The sequence below is a fragment of the Elgaria multicarinata genome, chromosome 20 (assembly GCF_023053635.1).
Source record: "Elgaria multicarinata webbii isolate HBS135686 ecotype San Diego chromosome 20, rElgMul1.1.pri, whole genome shotgun sequence".
In the NCBI taxonomy this organism is placed as follows: Eukaryota; Metazoa; Chordata; class Lepidosauria; order Squamata; family Anguidae; genus Elgaria; species Elgaria multicarinata.
The window spans coordinates 7,475,154-7,502,543 of NC_086190.1; the positions used below are offsets into that span (position 1 = coordinate 7,475,154).

At 47.5% G+C, this 27,390-nt stretch overlaps 2 protein-coding genes across 2 annotated transcripts; one reads left to right on the plus strand and one right to left on the minus strand.

Annotated features, from left to right (window-relative positions):
• The first annotated feature begins 1,495 nt into the window (after nt 1-1,495).
• Nucleotides 1,496-9,603, plus strand: LOC134411529 (kelch-like protein 2). The gene is made up of 4 exons (XM_063145374.1): nt 1,496-1,571; nt 5,374-5,452; nt 6,406-6,633; nt 8,115-9,603. Exons 1-4 carry the CDS (start codon nt 1,496-1,498, stop codon nt 9,601-9,603), a joined length of 1,872 nt encoding a protein of 623 aa, XP_063001444.1.
• A 6,162-nt stretch (nt 9,604-15,765) lies between these two features.
• Nucleotides 15,766-25,736, minus strand: LOC134411534 (kelch-like protein 3). The gene is made up of 4 exons (XM_063145379.1): nt 25,670-25,736; nt 22,313-22,391; nt 20,335-20,562; nt 15,766-17,209 (listed from the first exon to the last, which is right to left on the minus strand). The coding sequence occupies exons 1-4, from the start codon at nt 25,734-25,736 to the stop codon at nt 15,766-15,768; spliced, it is 1,818 nt and encodes a 605-aa protein (XP_063001449.1).
• Between the last annotated feature and the right edge of the window lie 1,654 nt (nt 25,737-27,390).

The window sequence follows — 27,390 nt, forward strand, 5'->3', positions numbered from 1 at the left end:
GGCTCTATTCTGCACCGTCCTGGTCATCCTGTCTCGAAAAGGATATCTTAGAACTGGGGAAGGTGTCAAACAGGGCAACTTACCTATGAGGAACAGCTGAAGTCTCGGAGACTTTTTAATTTGGAGAAAAGGGAACTAAGGGAGGACCTGATGGAGGTCTATTAATATGTCCATGGGGTGGAGAAAGTAGAACTTAAGTTTTCTCCGTCTTTCACAACACTAGAAATTGGAGCCAGCCAGTGAAAATGGGTGACAGCCTATTTTGGTCAGGTAAAGATTTTTTTTTTTTCTGCACAGTGCAGAATCCATGCACCAAATTTGCTGCCAGGTGATGTAGGGGCAGGCAGCCACCTGAGACAGAAGGACGCCCGACCTCCACCTGCTCTTCCTCCTTCTCCCCTATTCCGGTCTCACAGAAGGGGGGTCGACGCAGCAGCCAGTAGCTTAGTTGCCCCTAGAATAGGGTGACCAACTGTCAGGATTTCCCCGGATTTGTCCTGGTTTTTGTTCTTTCCATGGTGTCAGGGGGGATTTTCTATAATTTTCAATAATGTCCTGGAATGACACACCTTCCCCTTTAAGGCTGCCATTAGCATGGCAGGAGGGAATGACATGCGTTCTTGAGGCACATCATTCCCCCACCCCGAGCTCCAATTGAGGTCTTAAAGGGGAAAGTGGGTCATTCGTGGACATTATAAAAAAGGCCCCAATTGGAGTGGATGGTGGTGGTGCAGAATGAAATCCTTTCCCCTCCTCCACTCCAATCGGGTTCTTTAAGGTGGTGGGGGAATAACGTACTTTCTGCAGGACTCAGAAAGCTGCTTCCCCACACACACACTAGGTGTCCTCTTTTTTGGTTTCCCAAATATGGTCACCCTACCCTAGAAGGCAAATTTATGCAGGATAGACAAATCAACAGCTATTAGCCATTTCACTAACAGAACCTCCCGTATCAAGTGCAATATATCTTGAATAGCAGTTGCTGGGGTGCTGCTGCTGTCATCTCCTGCTTCTGAGCTTCCTGGAAGGACCTAGCTGGCCACTGTGGAAAACAGGACGTGGGACTAGATTTGAGTGGATCCAGGAGGGCTCTTCAGATGCTAATTATTTCATCGTGCCCTTACTGCAGAGCGTAGCTTTCCAATTCAAAACAGAGCCTGCACTGGAGCTGAGCAGAAATTTTGCAGTAGACATTTTTAAGGAAAATATTCAGATTTCCCCCCTCCTTGATCACCCTATGAAAAGAAGGCCACTTTGTAGGATTCTCTTGTTATACTCTAGAGAAGCTGGAGAAATTCAGTGAAAGGGTCCCTCACCTTCAATATCTTTGACCTCAAATAGGGCAGAGAGTTTCAAGAGGCCATTCGCACACAACTCTCTGCCCTGATCCTGAGACTCCCCTGATTTGGATGTCTGATCCAATTTCATTCTGTTCTTCCAGCAGGAATGACTTATAATACAGCTTCACTTACTGGAACCAATTTGGAATGCAATGATGAACTCACCATTGGACAGAGATGTGGATATCATGGTAGAGGAGCCTCAGCCTCTAGATCACTACATACGGGAGGGTAAGAGCTTGTCTACATTAAGCAACACCTCCCCCCCCCCTTCCACCCTGCATCCACTGTTGGGCCAGGAGGAAGAGCGCTGATTATTGGAGTCTTTGTGACTTTACTTGACCACGGAGGAAGAACAATAATGGCAAAACTGCACATGGTTGTTTTTCATATATGAAGGATTCCATGTTTAGTTGCTCAAGAGTTGCCATTAAGCTGCTTGCTTTTAAATTTTGTGGTTATAAAATATGTTAAATGAATTTGTAAGGTGTTTGTAAAACTTATGGGTTAGATCAAGACGTAGAGCTTTTCTACATGAGATTTATTCTACGCGCATCATTCCCTAATCACAGTTGCTTACAGGTTCTTTAGACACTATTGTGATCCTCAGGTTCACTTTGGTTTTTAAACAGCACTTCTTGTATTTTTTTTAGAGCAGGGAGGATGTGTTATTATTTATGAAAATGAAAAAAGCTTTTTCCACTTGTGTAGTTGTGCTATTCCACTATACAACAATGCCGCCTAGAGGTTGTGTGATAGAAAAGCTGGAAAGGAAATATTCTTCATGTAGTACTTGGATCTCAATTCTACAATGAAATCAAAAGTAAATACAGTGGATTAACAGCCTTCTGTAGAAAAGCTCTTAATCATGCTTAGAGTAGTCCCATTGAAATCAATGGGGCTTAATGACTAACTAGTCCATTGATTTCAATGGATGTAGTCTAAGTATGATTAAATCAGGATCCATTACACTTTTGATATTATATACCCCCAACCTAATTATTGATCCTCTACTATACTTACATGAAATGCTAGGGTGCTCAACCTGTGTCTTGGGGCCACCTACAACCCCCAAAGGCCTGACCACCACCCCACTGCCAAATTCCCCATTGCCTGTACTCTTCACAACCTCCCATAGGGATCCTCACATGGATTACTGAGTGTGCATATGTGCACAAGTGTGTGTCCATGTGGCCCCTGGCCCACAAACCCCAAGCCAGTATCACGTGCAGCCCTTGGGTCTGAAAAGGTTGGGCACCCTGATGTAAAATGGAAGCCTGAAATTATTAGTCTGGGGCAGGGTTAGATGGGAAATAACACTGAGACTAGCTTAGCAATGGTGCTCAAAAGACGTGCGAAAAAAGTGGAGGACAAAGAGATTTGCAAAGGAGATATTTATGCTTTTTATAGTTTTAAATTTTTTATATTACTTTTTAATGTTCACTGTTTTTAACTTTTGTAAACCAGCCAGAGAGCTTCGGCTATGGGGCGGTATATAAATGTAATAAATAATAATGATGATGATGATGATGATAATAATAATAATAATAATAATAATGGCAAAGATGGCGATAGATCATTCTTCAGTTGCTTTTAGTGGTGGTGGAATTGCAGCCGCAGACTCTTGCAAAAGTTTCCCGAAAAGTGATTGCTAAATCCATCAGAATGTCGAGCGTCGACCTTTGAGTCAGCTGATCTGATGAAATCTGTACAAGAGATTCCAATATAGCACAAGGCACTTTGGGCAACTCATGGATGCAAATCTCAGAGCAGCAAGGGCTTACGTGGCCATTACCCCCTGAGTCAATAAATCTAGGCTTAGGTATATAGTCAATAGGGACGTTGATAAAGTTCTCCACATCTGTGTTCCTCCCTGGATTCAGGAATTCTGAATTACCTGGTCTTGTTTCTAGAGTGGAAATGATGGCGTTAAGTATTCTCCATTGCTCTATTGCTTATTTTATCTATTTTATTGTAGCGACCCTATTCTTTGGTCTATGACTTGTTTGTGAAATGCCTTTTTCTGCAAGGATCTCCAGATAGGATGCCAGGGGTGGTGCTAGGTGCCTAAAAGATCTGGGGTCACAGGCCCATAGGACATAAAATTGCATAAATTTGTATATGCCAATGTACATATTCAAGTATATGGGCATAATTAGAAATCGTTACTGTAATCAAAATGTTATAGAAGGCAAGCTAATTAACCTCTTTCTGGCTCTCATGACAGAACTGTGCAAAGTCCCAACTTGTGCTTGCTTAAATCTTACCCTCCAGACGTTCGGAGGGTAAATTTAAATTTTATCTAAATTTATTATTTAAATAAATTAATAATACTCCAGGCGTTCGGATGCAATAGACATCGCTGCCATTGTGAAGTAATATATTATTTACTCAATATCGGGAGTCCTATTGAGGTGTTCTGATTCTGTGTATATGCACAAGTAGACGGAGTGTGCTATTTCTGTCCCCTTGGACATTGCATTTGTCACCCTCTGTACACTGAGGGTGACTTTCTGAAGGAAGGAGCCCATGACAACAGAGGGGGTGTGGTCCTTACACAACCCTCCCTCCTTGCACGTTTATTCCACATAGAATCAGAATGCCTGAATAGGGCTATTATCTAAACACAGGCCCCGTTCAGAAGACACCTTAAACCACGGCTTTTACCACGGTAGTTAAGCCAGAAAGCCAGGCTGTGTTCAGAAGACACCTTAAACCATGGCTTTAACCATGGTGGTTAAGCCAGAAAGCCAGGCTGTATTCAGAAGACACCTTAAACCATGGCTTTAACCATGGTGGTTAAGCCAGAAAGCCAGGCTGTATTCAGAAGACACCTTAAACCATGGCTTTAACCACGGTAGTTAAGCCAGAAAGTCAGGCTGTGTTCAGAAGACACCTTAAACCATGGCTTTAACCACTGTGGTTAAGCCAGAGAGCCAGGCTGTGTTCAGAAGACACCTTAAACCACGGCTTTAACCACGATGGTTAAGCCAGAGAGCCGGGCTGTGTTCAGAAGACACCTTAAACCATGGCTTTAACCACAGTGACCTCACATTGGTTAAAGAGATGGTTTAAGGTGTCTTCTGAACACAGCCTGGCTTTCTGGCTTAACCACCATGGTTAAAGCCGTGGTTTAAGGTGTCTTCTGAACAGGGCCACAGTCATTCTAAGCTGTTTTATGGAGGGACGGAGCACTGTATTACAGGTCCATGTCGGGGTCACATGTGTACATTCATAAATCTGTTCCGTCCCATTTCCATATCGGTTTTAAAAAGAAAAAAAGGAGTGCAAATCTTTTTTCATTGTTTTTGAATCATTGTCATTGTTATTATTAAACATTTATGTACTATCTCATGTGCTAAAAAGCCATCAAGGTTGTGTACAGCAATTTCGAACAATATCCTGCCACACATACACACAAGAGACATGTCTTTGTACGCATTTTAACCTAAAATACACATTTATTTATTTATTTATTTATATAGCACCATCAGTGTACATGGTGCTGTACAGAGTAAAACAATAAAATAGCAAAACCCTGCCGCATAGGCTTACAATCTAATAGGATCATAATAAAACAATAAGAAGGGGACGAGAATGCACCAAACAGGCACAGGGTAGAGTAAAACCAACAGTATAAAAGTAAGATCAAAATCAAGTTCTAAAAGCTTTAGAAAAAAAGAAAAGTTATTTATACAGTTTGGGTACTTTTTCTGAACCAAGAACTGAATTGAAAATTTGGTGATGTGTAAAAATGGAAGGGTAATGGTGTTCCTATGTTTTCATCTGGGAAGTATGGACCAGGTTGGTTTTCTTAAAAATGCAGACTGGGAAAAAAAATCCTTTTATGCATCCCTAGTCCCCCAAGTAACCTTAAGTATCCTGGCCCTAGGTCATTTAGGGCTTTCATGGGGCGGAGGCTCTGGGTTTCATTCTGTGTACATTCCCCTGCCAAAAAATGCATCTGGTTTGCTGTCCTCTGGGTGGCTCTCTCCACTCCTACATCTGGATTTGCCTTTCTCTACTCATACAGGGCTGAAGCAGTTGCACCAGGAACAACTTCTCTGTGATGCAACCATTGTGGCCAAGGGTGAGCGCTTTCCTTGTCACAGGTATTGTGCATTTGTGTTTCTGTTTTTTGCACTATCACAGGCTTTTGGTGTCTGATACATTCTCTCTCTCTCTCTCTCTCTCTCTCTCAGTGTAAAATGGGAAACAAGGTAGAGCATGCACCAAGGCAGCTGCTTCAGGCAGTGGAATTTAGTGGGATGGATAGATGACAGCAGAAACAGATGTCTGAATCAGTTCAGACATCAGTTTTAAACTGTTGGCATTGGGTGCCCTGCTTCAAGTAGAAACATTTCTTGGGTTATCACTGAAAAGAAGGACATTTCACGCTGAAATGTCATTCTTTCCCTACGCCTCGCAGAATCCTTTTAGCGCTTTCTTTTTCTAGAATCTCTTTCTAGATTCTTCATCATTCCCTGTATTTCTGATTCCACGCGGTGAGTGCCCATGACTCAAGAATTGTGTAGAAAACCCCTGAGACAATTTGCTTGCCTTAGTGAAGTTATTTTCCCCTCCTGTTGAAACTTATCAGATGTTTTACCCAACCAGGAACATTCAAATTCTCCTTCACATTTAGGTGAAATTTGGTGGCAACTATACCCATGATTTGACTGTGAATCAGCAAGCAATGCTAATTTTTGCACTGTATGCCCATGGCAGGAGGAGGTAGACCTGGGCAGGATCTACACTACTGCTTTATAACAGTTCATAATGGTATTGACAACTGCTGGGGCCCTGGACACATTCCATATACCGTCTTCAAACCATTTTCAATGTGTTATAGCCTGCTTGGTGTAGATCTGGCCTTGGTTGCAGTTAAAAACCAAAAAAACACATCCCTAGACTTCCATTCTACTCCTGGGAGGACCATCCCAGGGATGTAATTACATCCTCACCTCCTTACTCGCCCTTGCAGGGACTGGCCTGTGTTGCAAGTGATTCTCCCTAACCGGGTGTCCCATGTGCCTGTCTTGACTTTGCTCCCTCTGTTGGCTAGGATGCTCCTTGCTGCCATCAATCCATACTTCCGAGCCATGTTCTCCAACGCATTCCGAGAGTCTCAGGATGGAGAGGTTCTGCTGCAGGACATGGATCCCGCCGTTATCCAAGTGGTGGTGAACTATTACTACACAGAAGAGATCGCCCTGGTGCCAGAGATGGCCCAAGACCTGTTCGTAGCAGCTAGCCGGTTCCAGATCATTCCGTTGCTGGAGAGCTGCTCCAGGTAACCAAGAAATAATGCACTGCTATTGACTGTTGCTTGCTGGGAGCCACATGAGTTTTCTCAGGTGACATCTTGTCTTCTGTTGCTCAGGATTACCTCCAGCATCAGAGGCAGTGAGCCTAAGTATGCCTGTTGCTAGGGCACAAGGGTGGCAGGGTGCTGTTGCAGTCATGTTCTGCTTCTGGTTTTCCCATGGGCAGCTGGTTGGCCCCTGTGTGAACAGAACGCTGGACTAGGTGGACCCTTGGTCTGATCCAGCAGGGTGGATCAGATCAAGGGTCTGATGTTCTTATGACTACGGGCCTTGCTAGACCTACCTTTAAATCCCGGCGTGTGGAGGGGCCAGCCCGTGCTAGATGTAGTGTGGGCTGTCGCTCCTGTCCACACGTGACACGTGATGGGGTTAAGCAAAGCCCCATCGCGTCGGCCATTTTTTTTTACCTTAAAGGGGCAATGTGACAAGGTAGACTGTTGTTGTTGTTTTTAAAAAAGGGTTCCCCCTGCCCCCTGCCCCTGTTCCCCCCCCCGTGATCTCCGATCCCCCCTGCCCGCCAGGCCGTGCTGTCCGATCCCCCCCGCCCGCCCATGATGTCCGATCCCCCCTGCCCACCCGTGATGTCCGATCCCCCCCCACCCGCCCGTGATGTCAGATCCCCCCGCCCAACCGTGATGTCTGATCCCCCACCCGCCCACCAGGCAGCGATGTCCGATCCCCCCCGCCCGCCCGTGATGTCCGATCCCCCCCGCCCACCCGTGATGTCCGATCCCCCACCCGCCCACCAGGCAGCGATGTCCGATCCCCCGGCCCGCCCGTGATGTCCAATCCCCCTGCCCACCCGTGATGTCCGATCCCCCCTGCCCGTGATGTCTGATCCCCCCACCTGCCCACCAGGCAGCGATGTCCGATCCCCCCGCCCGCCCGTGATGTCCGATCCCCCTGCCCACCCGTGATGTCCGATCCCCCCCGCCCGTGATGTCTGATCCCCCCACCTGCCCACCAGGCAGCGATGTCCAATCCCCCCGCCCGCCCGTGATGTCCGATCCCCCTGCCCACCCGTGATGTCCGATCCCCCCACCTGCCCACCAGGCAGCGATGTCCAATCCCCCCGCCCGCCCGTGATGTCCGATCCCCCTGCCCACCCGTGATGTCCGATCCCCCCCGCCCGTGATGTCTGATCCCCCCACCTGCCCACCAGGCAGCGATGTCCAATCCCCCCCGCCTGTGATGTCCGATCCCCCCCGCCCGCCCGTGATGTCCGATCCCCCCACCCGCCCACCAGGCAGCGATGTCTGATCCCCCCCCTGCCCGTGATGTCTGATGCCCCCCCGCCCGCCAGGCTGCGATCATAGAACCATAGAATCATAGAACAGCAGAGTTGGAAGGGGCCTACAAGGCCATCGAGTCCAACCCCCTGCTCAACGCAGGCATCCACCTGGGCTTCCCTCCCTTCCTCAGATACCTTCTTCCTTCCCTTCCTCAGATACCTCCTGGAACACCTTGCTCCCGAGAACTGCCTCAGCCTCTATGAACTGGGCTACGCACACAGCGATCTGGCTCTGCTCCAAGAAGCCAAGAGTCTGGTCAACCAGCACTTCCGACGCCTCTCCCAGGACGACAAGAGCTTCCTCGACTTGAGCCCCAGCACCTTGGTTAGCATCCTCTCCTCGGACAGCCTGGCCGTGTCCTCAGAGATGGCCGTCTACCGTGCGGTGTGGCGCTGGGTGAAGGCCCAGAGCGCCAGCCGCCTCCCCTTCCTCGGGGAGCTGCTCTCCTGCGTGCGCTTCCCGCTCCTCACCCAGGAGGAGCTGAAGGAGGTCCAGGCTGAAATGGCGCGCTACCGGGACCTCCGTCCGCGCTGGAAGCGCCTCAACCGCCAGGAGAGGCTGCAGGAGAGCCACGGCCTGAGGCGGGGCATGTACACCTCCTGCATCGTGTGTGTGGACCTCTTCAACATGGAAGGCCCAGAGCTGAAAACCAAGGACTTCCAGGTCGGCTGTTACGACCCGCAAACCGAAACGTGGGAAAAGCTGCCCCTTTTGAAATGCCTGTACTGCGCCCGCTGCGTGGCCGTGGAAGACAAGCTGTATGTCACGGGAGGGGTCCACACGGACGACACCTATTCAGACACGCTGCACGAATACAGCCCCTTGAGGGGCCGCTGGACTCAGCTCCCTTCCATGTCCGTGGCCCGGGCCTCCCACGGCTTCCTCGCCTGCAACGAGAAGCTCTTTGCCATTGGAGGCTGGTGCAAATACGAGGATTACCTGGACACGGCGGAGAGCTTCGATTTGGCGGAGAGGTCCTGGGCTCCCATCGCCTCGATGCCCTTCGCCCTCAGCCATTTTGCCTCCGCGGTGCTGAAGAACAAACTCTACGTCGTCGGTGGCGTCACGGATTCCGTGGGCTCGTGGTACGCCTCCCGCAAAGTCCTGATCTACGAAGTCATCGCAGACCTGTGGAGCCAAGTGTTCCTAGACAAGGAGAGCTACTGGTCTGGGGCCGTGGCTATGAACAACGGGATCTACGTGGTCGGAGGCTACTTCCGCAGCCGGGTGAGACACCACAACGAGCGATGGCCGGATGCGGGGAACCTGCACTGCACCCGGAGGTGCTTTTTCCTGGGGGAGGATGGCAGAGTGGACAAGAGCGTCGCGATCCCCAGGCTGCCGATAGAGCTGGCAGGAGCCGGCGTGGTGCGCTGGAAGCACCGGATCTATGTGCTGGGTGGAGAAAACACCTATTTGTATAATAACTTGGAAGGGGAGAATGAAGAGGAATATTACAACACCGTTTACTACTGGGAGCCGGGGGCCACTAAGTGGATTCAGTGCCAGGAAAGGCTTCCTTTTACCAGCTGGGGGCTCAGTGGCTTTGGGTGCACGGCAATGAAGATGCCCAAGAAACCCATCCTGGAGCTTTTCCGAAAGACGTCCGTTGCCTTGACTGCCATAGAGGTGGTGAACTCCTAGTGATGTTGGGAGCTCAGTTGCATGGCTTCCCATGGCCCCAGCTTGTAAAGGATCACTTGCCTAAGAAATCTGAAGGCACTTGCTGTCTAGAGGTATAGAACAGAAAGATTGGTGGTTGCCTACTCACTTGTGTTAAGTTTGTCATTTATATTCACCACCACACCACCGAGCCGTGTTGTAAAACAGAGATGGAGAACATATTTATTTATTTATGAGGGCTGCGTTCCTTTATCTAGGGTGACAATAGTGAAAGGAGGACAGGGCTCCTGCATCTTTAACAGTTTGTTTATTTATTTATTTATTGCATTTTTATAATGCCTAATAGCTGAAGCTCCCAGGGCGGTTCACAAAAATTAAAACTGTTCAAAGGATAAAACAAAAAGTATAAAAACATGATATAAAATACAGTATAAAAGCACAACCAGGATAAAATCCGCAGCACTGCAGAAATACAAATTTAAAATACAAATTTAAAACAGCAAAGTTAAAATTAAATTTATCGACTGTTAAAATACTGGGAGAATAAAAAGGTCTTCACCTGGTGTCTAAAAAAATATAGTGTAGGTGTCAGGCAAACCTCCTTAGGGAGCTCATTCCACGGCCGGGGTGCCACAGCGGAGAAGGCCCCCCTCCTGGTAGCCACCTGCCTCACTTCCTTCGGCAGGGGCTCGCGGAGAAGGACCCCTGTGGAGAAGGTTTTAGGCCGAGGATGAAATGGAAAAGGGAATTTGCATGGAAAAGGGAATTTCAGCAGGTGTACTTTGTATGCATGCAGCACCTGGTGAAATTCCCTCTTCATCACAACAGTTAAAGCTGCAGGAGCCCTGCCCTCTTTTGTATATGGTCACTGTGACTGAAGATTTATCTGTGGTGATGAAGAGGGAATTTCACCAGCTGCTGCATGCATACAAAGTACTTCCTTGCACCAGTTCCATTGTTAACCAGGGGAATGGAGGAGAAGCAGAGAGTGGAAGGAGGAGGGCGGGGGGGGGGGAAAAGGTCTTCCCTTTCAGTTGCTGCTCTTGCCTCGCTGTCCGTGTAAGGGAAAGACAGTGGCCACAGCTAGACCGAAGGTTTATCCTGGGATCATCCAGGGTTTGCCCCTGCCTGAGCACTGGATCCCCTGTGTGTCACCCAGATGAACAGGTTTGACCCCTGGACGATCCAGGGATAAACCTTAGGTCCAGCTATGGCCAGAGTGGTTAAGATGGGGTCCAGGCTCCCTGGTTTGGTTTCAGGTGCTGAGTCCGACTTGGAGGCAGAGTTAGAAGAAGCTCAGGAAAGACAGAGGCCTCATCTATACCAGCCAGGATATTGCACTACGAAAGTGGTATGTAAGAGGCAGGAGCCACACAACTGCTTTATAATGGTATTGAAGTGCGCTGACAACTGTTGGGGCCCACAGACACAGACCATATTCCCCTTTCATAGTGCATTATCCTGCTTGGTGTGGCTCCTGCCTTTTATATACCGCTTTCGTAGTGCAATATCCTGCTTGGTGTAGATGAGGCCAGAGAGTGGGGGAGGAAATTCCCCAAGACTCTCCAGGGGTCAGGGAGGAATCTTCCTAGGAGCTAATTGAACGAGAGGCCCAGGCCCAGAGATCGTCTTCCCCCTTCTGTACTGGGAACTCAGCCTTTCTCGGGGTGGGGGGTGGGGGAATCGGAATTGAGAGTTCCCCGAGTCCACCACAGGGTCAAGCGGGCAGAGCTGAGAGGAGGTGGGAGGGGGTCTGTCAGATTGGTTGCATTTCTGAAGTTGGATCGAGAGGATCCGCCCTGAAGGAGTCATCCGGTAAAACCCTGCCGGGCATAGCAGAAACCATTTATTTATTTATTATTGCATTTATATCCCACCTTTTTCTTGCAAGGAATCCAAGGCGGCATACTTAACCCTCCTCCACTCTATGTTATCCTCACAACAACAACCTTGTGAGGTAGGTTGGGCTGATAGTCTGTGACTGGCCCAAAGTGGCCAAGTGGGGACTAGAACCCGGATCTCCAGACTCCCAGTCCGACACTGTAGCTACTACACCACACTTTAGTTGAAAGGCTTTGGCTAATTAGGCTTAGAGGACAGTTCCTAGCCTTCACATATGCTACAGGTGGGGAATTGGAGTTTTAAACTGAATAAAGCAAATCTCTCTTACCTCACATTTTGGAATCCTTACACGGGTGTGTTGGCCATCACTTCGGATTTCCCCTCTGGATTTTTTGATTATCAACCCCAAGGCAATCCAACAAGAGACTTGAAAGGGTTGCCCACCTCTAAAACAAATACATCTTGAATCTCATCCTTCAACTCGGGCTCAAAAGTGTCGGCGAACCATTTTACAAAGCAGTTTCCGTGGGTAAGCAACAAGAAGGCAACCTGTGGACCTTAGATGTTGTTGGACTACAACTCTCATAATATCTGACCATTGACCCTGCTGGCTGGGGCTGATGGGAATTGGAGTCCAACAAATGGAACCAGTTACCTGGGGAGGTTGTGGTCCCTCCCACACTAGAGGCATTCAAGAGGCAGATGGACAAGCATCTGTCAGGGATGCTTTAGGGTGGATTCCTGCATTGAGCAGGGGGTTGGACTCAATGGCCTTGTAGGCCCCTTCCAACTCTACTATTCTATGATTCTAACATCTGGAGGGCCGCAGCTTCCCCAGCTCTACTTTAGTGCTTCTGACAATGATCCTAAGAGTGAAACATAGGCAGATACAAAAACAGGAAACTAAAATGAGATTGTGCAGAAGGGTGCAGTCAGCTCAAATGTCCTTAAATATCCTTGTAATCAACAAACAGCACGCAGGTCTTACAGGAGAGTTGGATTTTTACATTTTTGTTGTGCAAAATATGCAAATGTTTCCATTTCCATAATGGACCAAACTTTATTTAATCCATATGAGATGTCCATAGGAATTTTGTTTCCACCCCAGCATTTTCCTGACCAATAGTTTTGTGTTGTAGTTTTTACCCTCTTTTTCATTTTCAGACAGGTCCTTTTTTCTTTAACAGTTGTGCTACGCACACTTAACATGGATTCAATTCTATTGAAGTCAGAGGAACTCACTTCCAAGCAATTATCTATAGGGCTGAGTTGATACCGATCAATCAATATTTCTTTATTACACAGCACTATGGGTACTATTCTATTGAGTGTATGCACTTGCAGATACAACTGCCTTCATAACCAGGCTTTTGCACTGCTAAATGTAGCCCAAACCAAGCAGAAATGCTCATTTCCAGAATGGGGCAGGTCAGAGGGGTTTGCAGAAGCCAGTTTTAATTACGGATCTTGATCCAAAAACAAGCGTCTCTGCCTGTTTCCAGGGTTATTTTTAGCAGTTTGAAAGCCCCATAAGTGCAGCAGAGACAGCCAAGAAATACTGCACAAGGACTCCTGGGGGCAGAGGGGGCAGGCACAGGTTTTCCCAGGGATAAAGAAACCCTGGTTAAAACCAAGGTGCCTGTCCCCCCTGGTGCTGTGCTTACTCGTGAGTAAGCATGGCACCAGAAATAGCACAGAGCAACACGGTGTGACTCTGTGCCCATCAGTGGGAGCAGTGGCAATTTTGCCACCCCTGGGCAAAATAGGGTGACCATATGACCGGATTTGCCCGGGTTTTCAATGGCAAATCCGGGAGGGGGAGGGGAAATCCTGATTTCCCCCCCCCAAAGAGCAGCTCTAATGGGAATTAACAAAAATGCTTATAACTCTGTCATTTTTTAAGATAAAGCCATGAAACTTGGCACAATGGTAGCTCTTAGGAAGGGATTTAGTCATACCAAATTTGAAATAGATCCGTTCATCCATTGATTTTTTAGGATTTTTTTAAAAATTGAGGTTTTAAAATTATTTTTAAAATTGTCATTTTTAAAGATAAAGAGATGAAACTTTGTACCATGATGGGATTTAGGTAGAGCTTTAGCCATACCAAATTTGAAACAGACCTGTTCATCCATTGATTTTTTAGGAACATTTTTAAAAATGAGGTTTTAAAAATATTATTTTTTAAACTGTCATTTTTAAAAATAAAGAGCTGAAAGTTGGCACCATGATAGCTTTTAGGTAGAGCTTTAGCCATACCAAATTTGAAACAGATCTGGGGCCAGTAGCAAACCCTGTTAACAACAACAGCAGCTTGCAATGAGTGAAGATACAGTCAGAAAAGATATTTGAGGGAAGGGGAGAATGTAACACACAGAGTATAGCAAAAGCTTCAAAGTACAGCAAAACCTACAAAAGTAGGAGTGAGTGAAGTTAATTTCAGATACATTGAATCTCTCCTTTGTTCTTTATTTCAGTGATTTTAACATTAAGATGTTATGTAGAAGAGATTTGTCTTAAATGTGTGCTGTAAAATCAGACATGTGACCAAGGCTATGTTCGGGTAGGCACGCCTCCTTGGTACTGGACACGCCCCCTTGGGGGCGACCATGTTGTCCTCCTTTTTGGTTTCCAAAATATGGTCACCGTAGGGTAGAATCATAGACTAGTAGAGTTGGGGGTGGGTGCTACAAGGCCATCGAGTCCAACCCCCTGCTCATTGCAGGAATCTACCTTAAAGCATCCCTGACAGATGGCTGACCAGCTGCCTCTTGAAGGCCTCTAGAGCGGGAGAGCCCACGACCTCCCTAGGCAATTGGTTGGGGGGGGAGGGGGGATTTCAGTTGTGTGTGTTTTAATTTAGTTTTCATGGAGATGGGCCTTGTGCTTGTGCAACCAGCCCTGCTGCTTTTAAAAAAAGAAGAAAAGAGCACCCACTACTTCCTCCCTGTCAGTCAAATGCCAGGTTGAGTATTAGTCCACTCAAGGCCAGCCCCAACCAACCACAGTTGTGTAGGAACATGTTGTGTGGGGAGGACCCCCTAGATAACCCACTATAAGTTGACTATCCCCACCACCATGGACTATTGTGTTGTCTGGACACAGCCATATGGAATGGAGGGATTGAACTGTAGCCTTTCCCAAGCGCTCCATTAATACTCCAAGTGATAGCTTGCCCCATCCTTAGGCTATGGAGTCTGTATTCTTTGTGCCCATATTGATATATGTGGGGGGGAGTCATGTCAGCTAGCAGATCTAGAGAGCCGGACCAGGTGGAAGTGGCATGTCTGAAACACTGGATTCCTTTTATGAGAGGGAAGAAAAGAGGTCTGGCGTGCCTGAAGATCAGACGTCTTTACAGCAGAGTGGCGTGCGATTTTTCAAGGGAGCTCTGCAGGACGTATGGTGGCTTGTTAAATTCTACCCCAGGTTTGGCAAGTGATGTTCTGGGTTGTTCGCGGAGGTTCTTTGCTGGTGGTTGACTGCCCCCTTGGAACTACCAGGGGTACTACAATTTCAGGCTCAAAAAAGGAAACTGGATGGTAGAAGTAGATTTCTCCCGCCACAAATCCTGCCTTTCTTAAGATCTGACGCAGGAAGATTTTCTCCATCCACACTAGTAATGCTGGTGAATCTTCACAGGATGGACAAATTACAAATGCTCCTCTTTCACACCAAAACCCACGCAGCGGTTTTGCTGGAATGCAGGGCGGGATGCACGGCTCAACAGCCATTTAGCAAGCAATTTGTTTAAAAGGGGATTTGATCAACATTTGGAGGACAGGCCGCCATCCTGGATATGAGCCACGATCAATATGCAGGCCCTCCATCTGCAAGACAATGACCCTGTTCAGACAACATGCTATGCCACAGTGGTTAAGCACTTTGAGCCAAACATTATGGCTTAGCGTGTCATGTGAGCCATTCCTAACCACGGTGGCTACATAACCATGATTTAAACATGCTCACTAGCCATTTGCTGCAAAAGCGTCAGCGGCCTAACTTTGGCTTAGCCTGTTGTCTGAACAGGCCCAATGTCAGTTGCTTGTTGACAAACCTCGGGCCTGTTGCATTCAGCCTGCTTGTGGGCTTCTCAAAATCAGCCACTGTCAGAAACAGGATACTGGGCTAGATAGACTCTTGGCCTGATCCAGCTTCAAAGCTGTTCTTATCTCCTTATTTCACTTGTTTTGCATATCGTAGTTTTGTTGTTCAAAGCACAGCAGACCTGGGCTCATCGCAAGTCGATGGGGGTCAGCCGTAATTTCACTATAATTTATTTACGTGCACGTGCCAGATTTTCACTTACTCAGAATTTAAGACGGGCCCATCAGGGACCGGCTACTTGCTGATGACAGCCACTGGGACAAGAGAGGCAACCTGGAAAAGCTGAAGGATGTGAGCTTTGGGCCTCATCAGGGTAACACAGCCGAACCTGCTAATGCCTTCCCGGGGCACCGGCATTTCTGCAGTGGACCGATGCCAACGGGGCTCGCCGGGTGCCCAGTGGTAAATCGTTTTGTAGCGCTGGGTTAAGTCTTCCCCACCCAGGACATAGATCCGTTTGCCGCAGCGGACCACTCCTGCATTGGCAATCCCCCGTGGCAATTTGGGGGTGACGATGCCGTGGCTCACCTTGCCAGCCTCGTTGACAAATATGCACCTGCGGGAACTGTGGCGGTTCTCCGGTACGAGGGCCCCGTCTACCCAGTCCCGGGTCTTCTTCTCAGAGTATCCTCCGACCACACAGATCCCATTGTCCATGGCTACTGCTCCTGCGGCAAAGAACCCAGTAGCCAGAGGTACCCGAGTCCATGTGTCACAGCTGACCTCGTAGATCAGGAACCCTCTGTGGAACAGCCAATGGCTCGAGATGCCCGTCGCGCCACCGAGGAAGTACAACTTGTTGCGGAACACGCTTGAAGCCGGGTGGCTCAGGGCAAACGGAAGCTTGGCCATGGGAGCCCACTCCCCTGTCCCGAAATCAAAGCACTCAGCCAAGTTAAGAAAGCTCTGGAATTTGCACCAGCCCCCCACGGCAAAGAGCTTCTGGCTGTGGAACAGGAAGCCATGCGCGGCCCGGGGCACATCCATGGAGGGTAGCTCCAACCACTGGCTGTTGAAAGAGCTGAATTCATAGACGGCCGTAGAGTAAGAATTCCTATAAGCGCCTCCGGAGACATAGATTTTGTCACCAGCTGAGGCGCAGCAAGCATGCGTCAAGGAGTGCAAGCCAGGAAGCATCTCCCACAGTTCAGCCTGAGGATCGTAGCAGCCCATGTGCGCCTCTTCAGCCTCCAACTCTTGGTACTCACACATCTGGGTGTCGACGCACAGAATATGCGGCTTGTACATGCCCTGCCGGAGGCCCCTACTCTGGCGCAACCTCTCCTCCCCGTCCAGCAGTTCCCACTCGAGTTTGAGGTCCGTCCACTGGTCCAAGTCGCTCTGGAGCTTGTCTTGCTCCTCCAAGCTCAAGAGCGGGAGGCGGACATGTTGCATCAGCTCCCTGAGCAGGGGGTTGCGCTTGCCGGGTTGTCCCTGCACCCAGCGCCGCACGGCCTGGTAGACGCTGAATTCAGAAGCCACGGCAAGGTCACTGGAGGATATCAGGGTGACAAGTGTGCTGAGCTCCAGATGGAGGAACTCACGTTCCTCAAAGACCCTGTCAAAGTTCTTGATGAGGAGCTGTATGACGGCGTAAAGCAGGGCGCGGTTCTTATGGGCGTGAGCCAAACGATACGTCTCAAAGCAGTTCTGCACAGAGAGGTTCATCACAAGGAACCTGGAAAAGGAGAGAAGGAGGAACAGGGATGTACAGGACCCCCAAGGAACCTTCCTGGCTCCCACGCAATCTGGAAAATTAGTTGCTTAGCCTGTCACTCCTAGATCTTTTAATGACGAGAACTTAAGAACATAAAAACATAAGAAGAACGATGCTGGATCGGACCAAGGGTCCATCTAGTCCAGCACTCTGTTCACACAGTGGCCAACCGGCTCTCAACCAGGAACCCACAAGCAGGACATGGTACAACAGCACCCAACCATCCATGTTCCCCAGCAACTGATGTACGTAGGTGTATTGCCTCTGATGCTGGAGGTAAGCACATGGCCATCAAGACTAGTAGCCATTGATAGCTTTCTCCTCCAGGAATTTATCCACCCATCTTTTAAACTCATCCAAATTAGTGGCCATCACCACATCATGTGGTAATGAATTCCAAAGTTTAACTATGTACTGTGTGAAGAAGAGAGGCAGTTGAATGGCAATGTTCTGAAGGTACACAGTGCAGGCACCTTGCTGATTGTAAGCAGGTCTGGGTCTTGTAAGTGCCTAGACAGACCACGACCTGGCAAACCAGGTGTGCCACCAATAGTTTGTCGGAGCTGAAGATTTGGGCCATGGTCCCTGATGTGGATGGGGAAGTCTGAGGGGCAGGAATCACCTGGGGGAGGAGACTCTGGAAACGCCTGTGTTACAGAAAATGTCAGAAGTGCTGGGAGATAGCCCTCCCCGTTCCTCTTACTCAGAGAACTCTCCCTACTCAGAACCCTCACCTCTTACCCAAGAGCCAGAGATGACAGGAGATTCCCCTGTCCCACCAGAATCTATAACAGAGAAATAAGGCACCATTCCTTTAAGCCACATCAACTTCAATAAAAGCAGAGCTAGAGACAGCACCCTGGGTGTGGGACTACTGAAATCCACATGGCCCTTCAGAGAATTGCTGTAGTGACATCCTTACCTTGCTTAGACACACCTTGATCCAACTGCTGACCCTTTCTTTAGAGGGAGCTGGCCAGGATCCTGATTTCCTGGATCTAGGCCAGGGGTGCATAAGCCCAAGAGCTAGATTTCATTTCAGAAAATCACCCTGCATTCCAGTAAAGGGCAGAGCCAAAGGGCTTCTCTACACAAGCGATTGGTCCTTCATGGAAGTTAGTGGGTCCTTTACATGTCATTGTCAACTTCCAGTATGTCTCCCGTGCTTTCTCCCTTTAACGTGCTTTCAAAAAGCAAAAAGGGACATTATTCTGATCTATTGGCTGGGTGAAATGCAGAGACAGTGCCATCTAGTGGCTGTAAATTGAAACAAACAAACATATAGAACTCACTGAGGAAGGACTTTCCTTGATTCAAACCATGTGTTCGCTGTGTAAAAGAGCCCATTGTAATCTCGCAAAGAAACCGAAAGCAGAAAGCCCATGAGGGATGTGGGGTTTTTGCTTAATGTAGAAAAGCTCTTAGGCAAAAGAAGGTGGGCCTGAAGGCAAAAGGGCTGGAGCTAAGATATAACCCACCCACCCCAGCATATTTTAGCATAACGCTCTTACTTTAACTAACCAAGGCTTCAGAGAGAGATTTCAACCTTTTGGAATGGGGGGGGGGGAATGGCACAAAAGCCAGGAAGGCCCCAGACAATCACTGGTTAGCAATCTGAGGAACCCCAGGGGGGTACATTCCCACTCACCCCCCGCGCTCCCCAGAGTTCCTCAGAGCTGGCTATCTCCAGCAACCTCACTAGGATTTTGTAGAAACTTGGATTCCTCATAGGTGACTGGATTTAATGTTCCATGATACAATGATAGCAGGTTACTAAACTGCATCAGTAGCAGTTCCTCATTATCACCTTTTCTTCCCCTTTTGCTGAAGAAAACCCAGTTCCTTGATGGCAACCATCTCCATTAAGTCCACAAGAGGCAGTTTGGATGCTCCATGGAATTTGATTGAACAGCATGGACTCACTCTTTGTGGGGCTGCCCTTAAAGCTGCTCTGGAAGCTGGAGCATGTGCAGAAGGCAGCAGTTCAGCCGTGGTCAAGAGCTGCCCCTGTTCAGCCTGAAGCTCCTTTGCTGAGGGAACTGCACTGGCTGCCGATTTGCTACCATGCTTGGTTTAAGATTTTGGAACTAGTGTACAAAGCCCTAAACAACTTGGGACCAGGATACCCAAGAGAGTGCCTGAGGTCATCCGAGGCCATGCTCCTGGTGGATCCACATAGACCTATCATCGATTGGAGTCTACCAGGGGAAGAGCCTCCAGCGTGGTGGCCCCCCGCTTATGGAATTCCCTGCCTCTGGAGGTCAGGAAGGCGCCAACTTCGTATTTCTTCTGGTAACTCCTGAAAACAACTCTACTCTAGGAAGCATTCCTTAACTGAAAGCCAGAACTTTTATTGGCATTCTGTGGTGTGTAGGGTGACCATATGAAAAAGAGGACAGGGCTCCTGTGTCTTTAACCGTTGTATTGAAAAGGAAATTTCAGCAAGTGTCATTTGTATATATGGGGAACCTGGGGAAATTTTCTCTTCATCACAACAGTTAAAGCTGCAGGTGCCCTGCCATCTTTTAAATCTGGTCACTCTAGTATAGCTCCTGCACCTTCAACGGTTGTGATGAAGAGGGAATTTCACCAGGTTCTCCATATATACAAATGACACCTTCTGAAATTCCCTTTTCTGTGCTACTGTTAAAGATACAGGAGCCCTGCCCTCCTTTCCATATGGTCACCCTAGTGGCGTGTGCTTTTAAGTTCAATTTTAATAGTGATGTTGCCAAAAGAATTGCTAATTTGTCTACAAACAAGCTGCCATGATTGGAGCTAGCCCATTTCTCAGTATTTGAATCCACCTTATGAAAAAGAAGACTTGGAATTAGCACAAGAACTCAAAGCTTTCAAAAACCCAGAAAGATGGGATTTGTTACCCCTGGTGTGCTAAGAACCATCATGACCACCCTGTTTAATGACCAGTATCTTTTACTGTTTTACTACTTTGTTCACTGCTCTGGAATCTGTTTCAGATATGGAGCGGGATACACATTTTGTAAACAAATAAATGAATGTTGCAAATTACTCTTGTGTGTGCACTGCCATAGTGTAGATGGTTAAAGGAGAACCCAGTGGCTTACCTACAGCAGATGTTCTGGAGAGGAACAATCTGTAGTTGGCTCGCTCCTGCAAAGAGGCATGGGGCCAGATCCAGTGTGAGTGCTATTTCCTCTGTGTAGATGTATTTAAGAATGCTTTCGACAACGGATGGGGCCACATCCTTTAGCAGAACCTCTTTCCCATTGGACTCTTCCCAGGTACTGATGAAAATATCCCGAAAGTACGGGCTGATGGCTGCCAGCAGTGCTCTGCAGGCAAGAAAGTTGGGACGGGGAGAAATTCATTCTGTTAATTTTGCACTTTTTAACTACGGTGAGGATCAAAACACAGTTATCCTTTGAAATTCACACTTCTTTTTTTTTTTTAAACTTGGCAGTGTTTGCCAATGTTAAAGAAGGGTACAAAGCTGGCGACATTAGAGAAAATGTTTTGTCCCCAAGCAACAAAATTCCTTTCCCCTTTCCTTACCCCCCCCCCCCCAAATTATCCTGCTGAAATGAAGAAAACTCAGGGTAACTAGGACAAAAGGGCCATGACTTCTGCTCAGTTCTGGCACTCAAAACCAATTCCTGCATTCTTCACTTCAAAACGTCTGTCTCTTACACCAGGGTCTGGTTGGTGGATCTCAGGATCCTAGTAAAAATGAAGCAGATCCCACAGGCCTGAACTCTCCCACCCTTGCTGTAGACAATACTGGGCAAAGTGGACTACTGGCCTGACTTGGTATAAAGCAGCTTCTGATGTTCCCAAGTAGAGGTGGCCCCAACAGATAGTGAGGCCTTCATCCCTGGTTCCAGAAAACACTGCTCAAGTGGTCCATGATGATTACACCGACATTTGCTTCCTGTCTTTTCTTCCCGGCATACATGTGAATGGAGGGAATGGAAAGCTCTGGCAAACTGTGCATTAAGCCAGAATTTAAGTGGAGGGGAGCACAGGACTGTCCTCTTATATGGCTGGGTCAAGCTCTGTCCTGGGGCAAAGTCCGAAGGCAGGCAGAGATCAGAAGCACAAAGTCCGAAGGGCAGGCCAAAAGCAGGGTCTGAGTCAAGCACAGGCAAGCTTGAGGGGTCAGCGGCATGAGAGATTAGTCCAAACAAGGGGCAAAGTTGGGAAAACCCAGTTGCAAGTTCTGAAGCTCTGGTTCACCTTGGAGACGGATTTCAAGTTTCAGAATCAAGCCCGATTCAACTCGGGGGTGCCTCGGAACCACTCCAGCCCACTTCAGGTTCGATTCCGAATCCAAAGCGGGTTGACTGGGCATAAGGCCGACCAGGAGTCCATAGGTCTCCCCTCCCCCACTCACCCCCAAATCTGATGAGCTGCTGCCTTTTCCTGCCACCATAGTTTTCAACAGTAAATCTATGGCAGGCTAGAGCCACCATTTTTCTTGAAGATGGCAGCTCTTCTGGAGGATGGGCAGCTTGCTGGCAGGAGCAGAGGCTTCAGGTAAGTCCCATGGGCAGGCAGGGGGCCGTGGCTGGCATCTTGACTCCCTTCCTGAATGCAGAGAGTGTGGGAACTAGCCAGTACTCCAAAGGGAGTGAGCCCCAGAGTTTGGGAGCACCGCAGAAGAAAAGCCTCTGCAAATGAGCCTCTGCCAGCAAGGGTGTCCTCAAAAGGACACCCTCGCCTGCTGATCTTAGTAACTGATCAGGTGAGAAAGGCGATTCCTGAGATAGTTGGGCCCAGAAAACAACTGGCAGCCTTCAGGGTGATAGGATGATACCGGGCACCAGGTAGAAGTCTAATTTCCACATTTTGCACCAATGGAAGCTTCAAGGGTCTACATTGCAACCATCTAACAATGGTGTATCCAAGGCATGCATAAATGTTGCCCGATTAGACTGACTCTGGCTGGTGCTCTAGGTCCAGCTGTGCAAAAGCATCCATCCATCTTACTCAGTGCCTGGCAGTGATATCTTGGCACCTGTTCCCTGATCCTTCTTACCTGGAGATGAACCCAAGTCCTTCTAGATCAGAAATGTCATGTCCTACCTGTGACAAGGGAACCTATGTCCATCAGCGACGAGGGTGGCATCACAGAGTAGCTCTTCCATGTACAACTCAGCTAAACCTGGGAGCAGGGGGTGAGACGAAAGTCAGGAGGAGAGAGATAGAAGCAGACCAGCCACTGTTCAGAAGGGGCCCAGATCAAAAGAATAACTAGCCCACCTTAACTACCAGCAGCTGCAATGTTTTTGTTGCTTCTCTGAAAGCGATGCCCTCGTGTGATTTGAAGGACCACTTGCTCACATATGAACCTTCAGCAGGAACCTTTCTTAGAGTTCCTCTATCTTTTGAGGTGAGGTGGGTCACAATAGGGGCAGGGCCTTTTCTGTCACGGCACCTCATGTTTCTCTCTCTCAGCTCATCCATTCCCCCCATTTTTTATGCAAGCCCTTTCTGAAACGCTGTGAGGCCTCCTAGCTGAATGCTCATTTACACTCCACTAGGGTGACCTTATGAAAAGGAGGACTGGGCTCCTGTATCTTTAACAGTTGTATTGAAAAAGGAATTTCAGCAGGTGTCATTTGTATATATGGAGAACCTGCTGAAATTTCCTCTTCATTACAACATTTAAAGCTGCAGATGCCCTGCCCTCTTTTAAATCTGGTCACTCTAGTATAGCTCCTGCACTTTAACTGTTGTGATGAAGAGGAAATTTCACCAGGTTCTCCATATATACAAATGACACCTGCTGAAATTTCCTTGTCTATACAACTGTTAAAGATACAGGAGCCCTGTCCTCCTTTTCATAGGGTCACCCTACACTCCACCCACCCCCTCTCACTACATACCATGTCAACATCTTTCCCCGCTCCCTCTGTTCAAGCATCCCATTTGCCAGTGATGATTTCCCCCTCTCCCCAGGTGTGAGGCTTCATGAAATTGTTCCCTGTGAGCTCATAGAACTGTCTATTAGAGCTGTGCAGAAACAGCCTCTCAAAATTCTTCACCCTATTTACGGGCAGAGAAATTTCATCAAATTTCTCCATCTGTTTCTTGGGCTTTGCTGGCCTGGTTGTTGTCAGGGTTCCTTCTATGACCTGGGCTCCCCGAGCAACTCTTTAAAGATCTATGCCTCCTTAACAATTCCACCTTCCTTCTTCTTACCTTCCCAGTAAGGTGGGGTTTGGGCTGTAGGTGTGTACCAGACACTTGTGGCTTAACACAACAGTTTATCAGTTAAGTAAAACAAGCACATTGCAACTAAAGGTATTTATTCAGTAGAGGTGAGTGATACAAATTTATTTATTTATTTATTACATTTCTATACCGCCTAATAGCCGGAGCTCTCTGGGTGGTTCGCAAAAAATAAAACCATTCAAAGTATAAAACAACAGTATAAAACCATAATATAAAATACAATATAAAAGCTCAACCAGATCAAAACAGCAGCAATGCAAAACTACAAATTTAAAACACCAAGTTAACATTTATTTATAGACTGTTAAAATGCTGGGAGAATAAAAAGGTCTTCACCTGCCGTCTAAAAGCATATAATGTAGGTGCCAAGCGAACCTCCTTAGGGAGCTCATTCCACAGCCAGGGTGCCACAGCAGAGAAGGCCCTGCTCCTGGTAGCCACCTGCCTCACTTCCTTTGGCAGGGGCTCGCGGAGAAGGACCCCTGAGGATGACCTTAGGGTCCGGGCAGGTACATATGGGAGGAGCGTGTTCAGAAGAGGGCAACCAGGATGATCAGAGGTCTAGAAACAAAGCCCTATGAAGAGAGACTGAAAGAACTGGGCATGTTTAGCCTGGAGAAGAGAAGATTGAGGGGAGACATGATAGCACTCTTCAAATACTTAAAAGGTTGTCACACAGAGGAGGGCCAGGATCTCTTCTTGATCCTCCCAGAGTGCAGGACACGGAATAACGGGCTCAAGTTAAAGGAAGCCAGATTCCGGCTGGACATCAGGAAAAAATTCCTGACTGTTAGAGCAGTGCGACAATGGAATCAGCTACCTAGGGAGGTTGTGGGCTCTCCCACACTAGAGGCATTCAAGAGGCAGCTGGACAACCATCTGTCAGGGATGCTTTAGGGTGGATTCCTGCATTGAGCAGGGGGTTGGACTCGATGGCCTTGTAGGCCCCTTCCAACTCTGCTATTCTATGATTCTATGATTCAGATAGCCTGGCCCCAAGCCGTTTAGGGCTTTAAATGTCAATACCAGCACTTTGAATCGGGCCCAGACCTGGACTGGCAGCCAATGAAGCTGGAAAAGGACTGGCGTGATGTGGTCTCGTCGGCTAGTCCCTTTAGTAACTGTGCTGCCCTGTTTTGTACCAGCTGAAGTTTCCGGACCGTTTTCAAAGGCAGCCCCACGTATAACGCTTTGCAGTAATTCAAACAAGAGGTTAGCAGAGCATGGGTAACTGTAGCTAGGCTATCTCCGTTGTAAACAGCCCAGAGAGCTTCGCCTGTGGGGCGGTATATAAATGTAACAAAATAAATAAATAAATAAATAAGGGCGCAGTTGGTATATCAGCCTAAGCTGTTAAAAGGTGCTCTTTGCCACTGAGTTCACCTGTGCCTCATATGACAGTTCTGGATCAAAGAGCACCCCCAAAATATGGACCCGATCCTTTAGGGAGAGTGCAACCTTGTCCAGGATAGGGCAAACATCACCTCGCCGGACAGATGAACCATCCGCTAACAGTACCTCCGTCTTGTCTGGATTGAGTCTCAGTTTGTTAGCCCTCATCCAGTCCATTACAAAGGCATTGAAAGAAAAGAAGAGTTGCCAAAAAATAAAATTAAAAAAAATCACGTTCTTTTAACCTAAGCTGCTTCTTTCTGCTGCTTCCATAAACTCCTGACCTGGTCTGGCTTCGGTCTGTCCCTTGGCTCTGGTCTCTCACTCTTTTATACGTGCTTCCCCCAGAACAGAAAGGATCTGGATCTGGAATATTATACACTCATGATGTTATATTAAGGTGGCCAGGTGTCTTACTTTACAGAGGACTATCCTCTTTTTTTGAAGAGCTGGCAGAGAAAACGATCCTCTCTTTGAAGAGGGGCCTAAACCAAGTCTACTTTAAAGTCAAAGATTCATAAGGAGGAAGAGCAGCAGGGTCTTCGGAGTTGCCCATCAACAGTTGGCACCTGGACAGCAGGCCACATAGGTAAACTGGTCACTCACCCCATTATGGAGAAATGTTGTATTTCTATTGAAATTATAGTCGTTATTTCTAAATTTGCACATGCCAATATTATGCAAAAATGTGCCCCTTTTTTGTACTTTCCTTTGGTGATGTGTTTCCTCCCTTTAAGTAATGCGCATGTGAGCCACCTTCTGTCATATGGAGGTATTTTGGTACAGGAAAAAGGGCTGTTTGGGGCTCTTTACCTTGACTTAGGCCCAGAGGCCGTGGCTTGAGCATTGCTGGCTGCCCCTTTTTATGGCTAGAACTCATGATGAGCAGATTAGGGAATGGCTGAGAAGAGGAGAGAAGGTGAAGGCTGCTGAAAGAGAAAGAGAGAGAGAATAAATATAATTATACAATCGTTGGTGGCCAGCCTTTAAGAGAATTCTGAGTTAATGATGTCATACTATCAATGGCTACTGTATATTACCTCCAGTATCAGAGACAGTGGCCACTCATGGAAGATTGCGGGTCCATTACATGACGTCATCAACGACCAGGACATCTCCCATGCTATCCCCTGGAAATCCCGCTATTAAAAGAACCATTTTTAATGTGGTAATATCCAGAAAAAATGGGATATTCCATCACTAGTGAATGGAGCACACTTGGAGGAGAAGTATTCAATTCAAACTACGTGGTTGCCCCTCTCTGCTCGTGTAATGCAGCCCATAACAATCGTGCCAAAAAAGCAGGAAGCTCAAAGCCCCAGGTAAGCAGCATGATTTCTCCTTAATGTAGAGATGCTCAGAGTGTCTCAATACCAATCCCTGGGAAACACAAGAGAAAAGTTGTGGGCTTCTCATAGGCACTTGGTGGGCTATGGGAACATTCTAGAATGCTGGACTAAGTAGGCCTTTGGTCTGATCCAGCAGGACTCTTCTGATATTCATATTATGTTGCTGTTGTTAAGTTAACTAATAATATAATGCAAACTTCAGGAAGAGAAAGAAATTATGTGGCCGCCAACTAGCTCTCTTAACTCTCACTTGACTTCTCCAATTTTCTTGATAAAAAAGACTCAATTCCTTTCCAACACGGTGGATAAACATGCCCTTTGGTATCATGCAATTAATTCTGAATTAAAGGTGATGCCTCCTTCATCTTACCACCTGTGTGAAGTGACAATGCAATAACTGGAGCACACTGGTAAGGAACTCGTGCAATTTCACCACCACAAGACCAGCACCACCAGTGTGGTTCATGCTGCAGTTGCCCAGTCTGCCAGCTGATGCCACTCTCCTCATGCCACTATTTCTGCCTTCTGCCATATCTGGGGTCTCTCGCAAGGTGAGAGGCCTGGTGTTGGGAAAGCCTTTTCTGGCCACTCAGAAATGTAGCCATTGTGACTTCATCTGGTCTGTGGGGCACAGACAAAACATCCTATTGGCTGCAGGAGACGCCTGCCTGTTTCAAGTACACAACAGGGTTGTGCATACGTCCATAGGCAGGGTGTTGGCTTTGCATGGAGAAGGATCTATCTATCATTTCTTAATAGACCTTCCAGGTGACGGGTGGCTCCTACTGGCTTTTCCTTGACTAACTCCCCTGGTTGGCAACTAATTTTTTTAATAAAAGGCATATTTTCTTTCTTTTAAAACATTATTATTATTATTATTATTATTATTATTATTATTATTATTACTACTACTACTATTACATACAAGTATTACATTTGACTTAATCCAAAACAAACATAAACATAAACAAAACAGAAACAAAATGGAGGCTTTGGGGAGACAGAGGTGTACAAAATACATGGTGTGGAGAATGTGCACAGCGAGACATAATTCTCCCTCTCTCAAAACACTAGAATCTGGGGACATTCCATCAGGCTGATTGGTGGGAGATCCAGGACAAATAAAAGGAAGGACTTCTTCACAAAGCGCAGAGTTAAACTATGGAATTCACTACCACAAGATGT

Bases quoted from the DNA above. Each gene is read 5' to 3' on its own strand.
- LOC134411529 (XM_063145374.1), top strand. From the start codon at position 1,496: ATGAACTCACCATTGGACAGAGATGTGGATATCATGGTAGAGGAGCCT. The intron at 1,572-5,373 runs GTAAGAGCTTGT...CTACTCATACAG, and splicing joins AGATCACTACATACGGGAGG to GGCTGAAGCAGTTGCACCAG. The intron at 5,453-6,405 runs GTATTGTGCATT...TCTGTTGGCTAG, and splicing joins GAGCGCTTTCCTTGTCACAG to GATGCTCCTTGCTGCCATCA.
- LOC134411534 (XM_063145379.1), bottom strand. From the start codon at position 25,736: ATGAGTTCTAGCCATAAAAAGGGGCAGCCAGCAATGCTCAAGCCACGG. The intron at 20,563-22,312 runs GTAGGACATGAC...TCTTGCCTGCAG, and splicing joins CATAGGTTCCCTTGTCACAG to AGCACTGCTGGCAGCCATCA. The intron at 17,210-20,334 runs GTAAGCCACTGG...CTCCTTTTCCAG, and splicing joins CTCCAGAACATCTGCTGTAG to GTTCCTTGTGATGAACCTCT.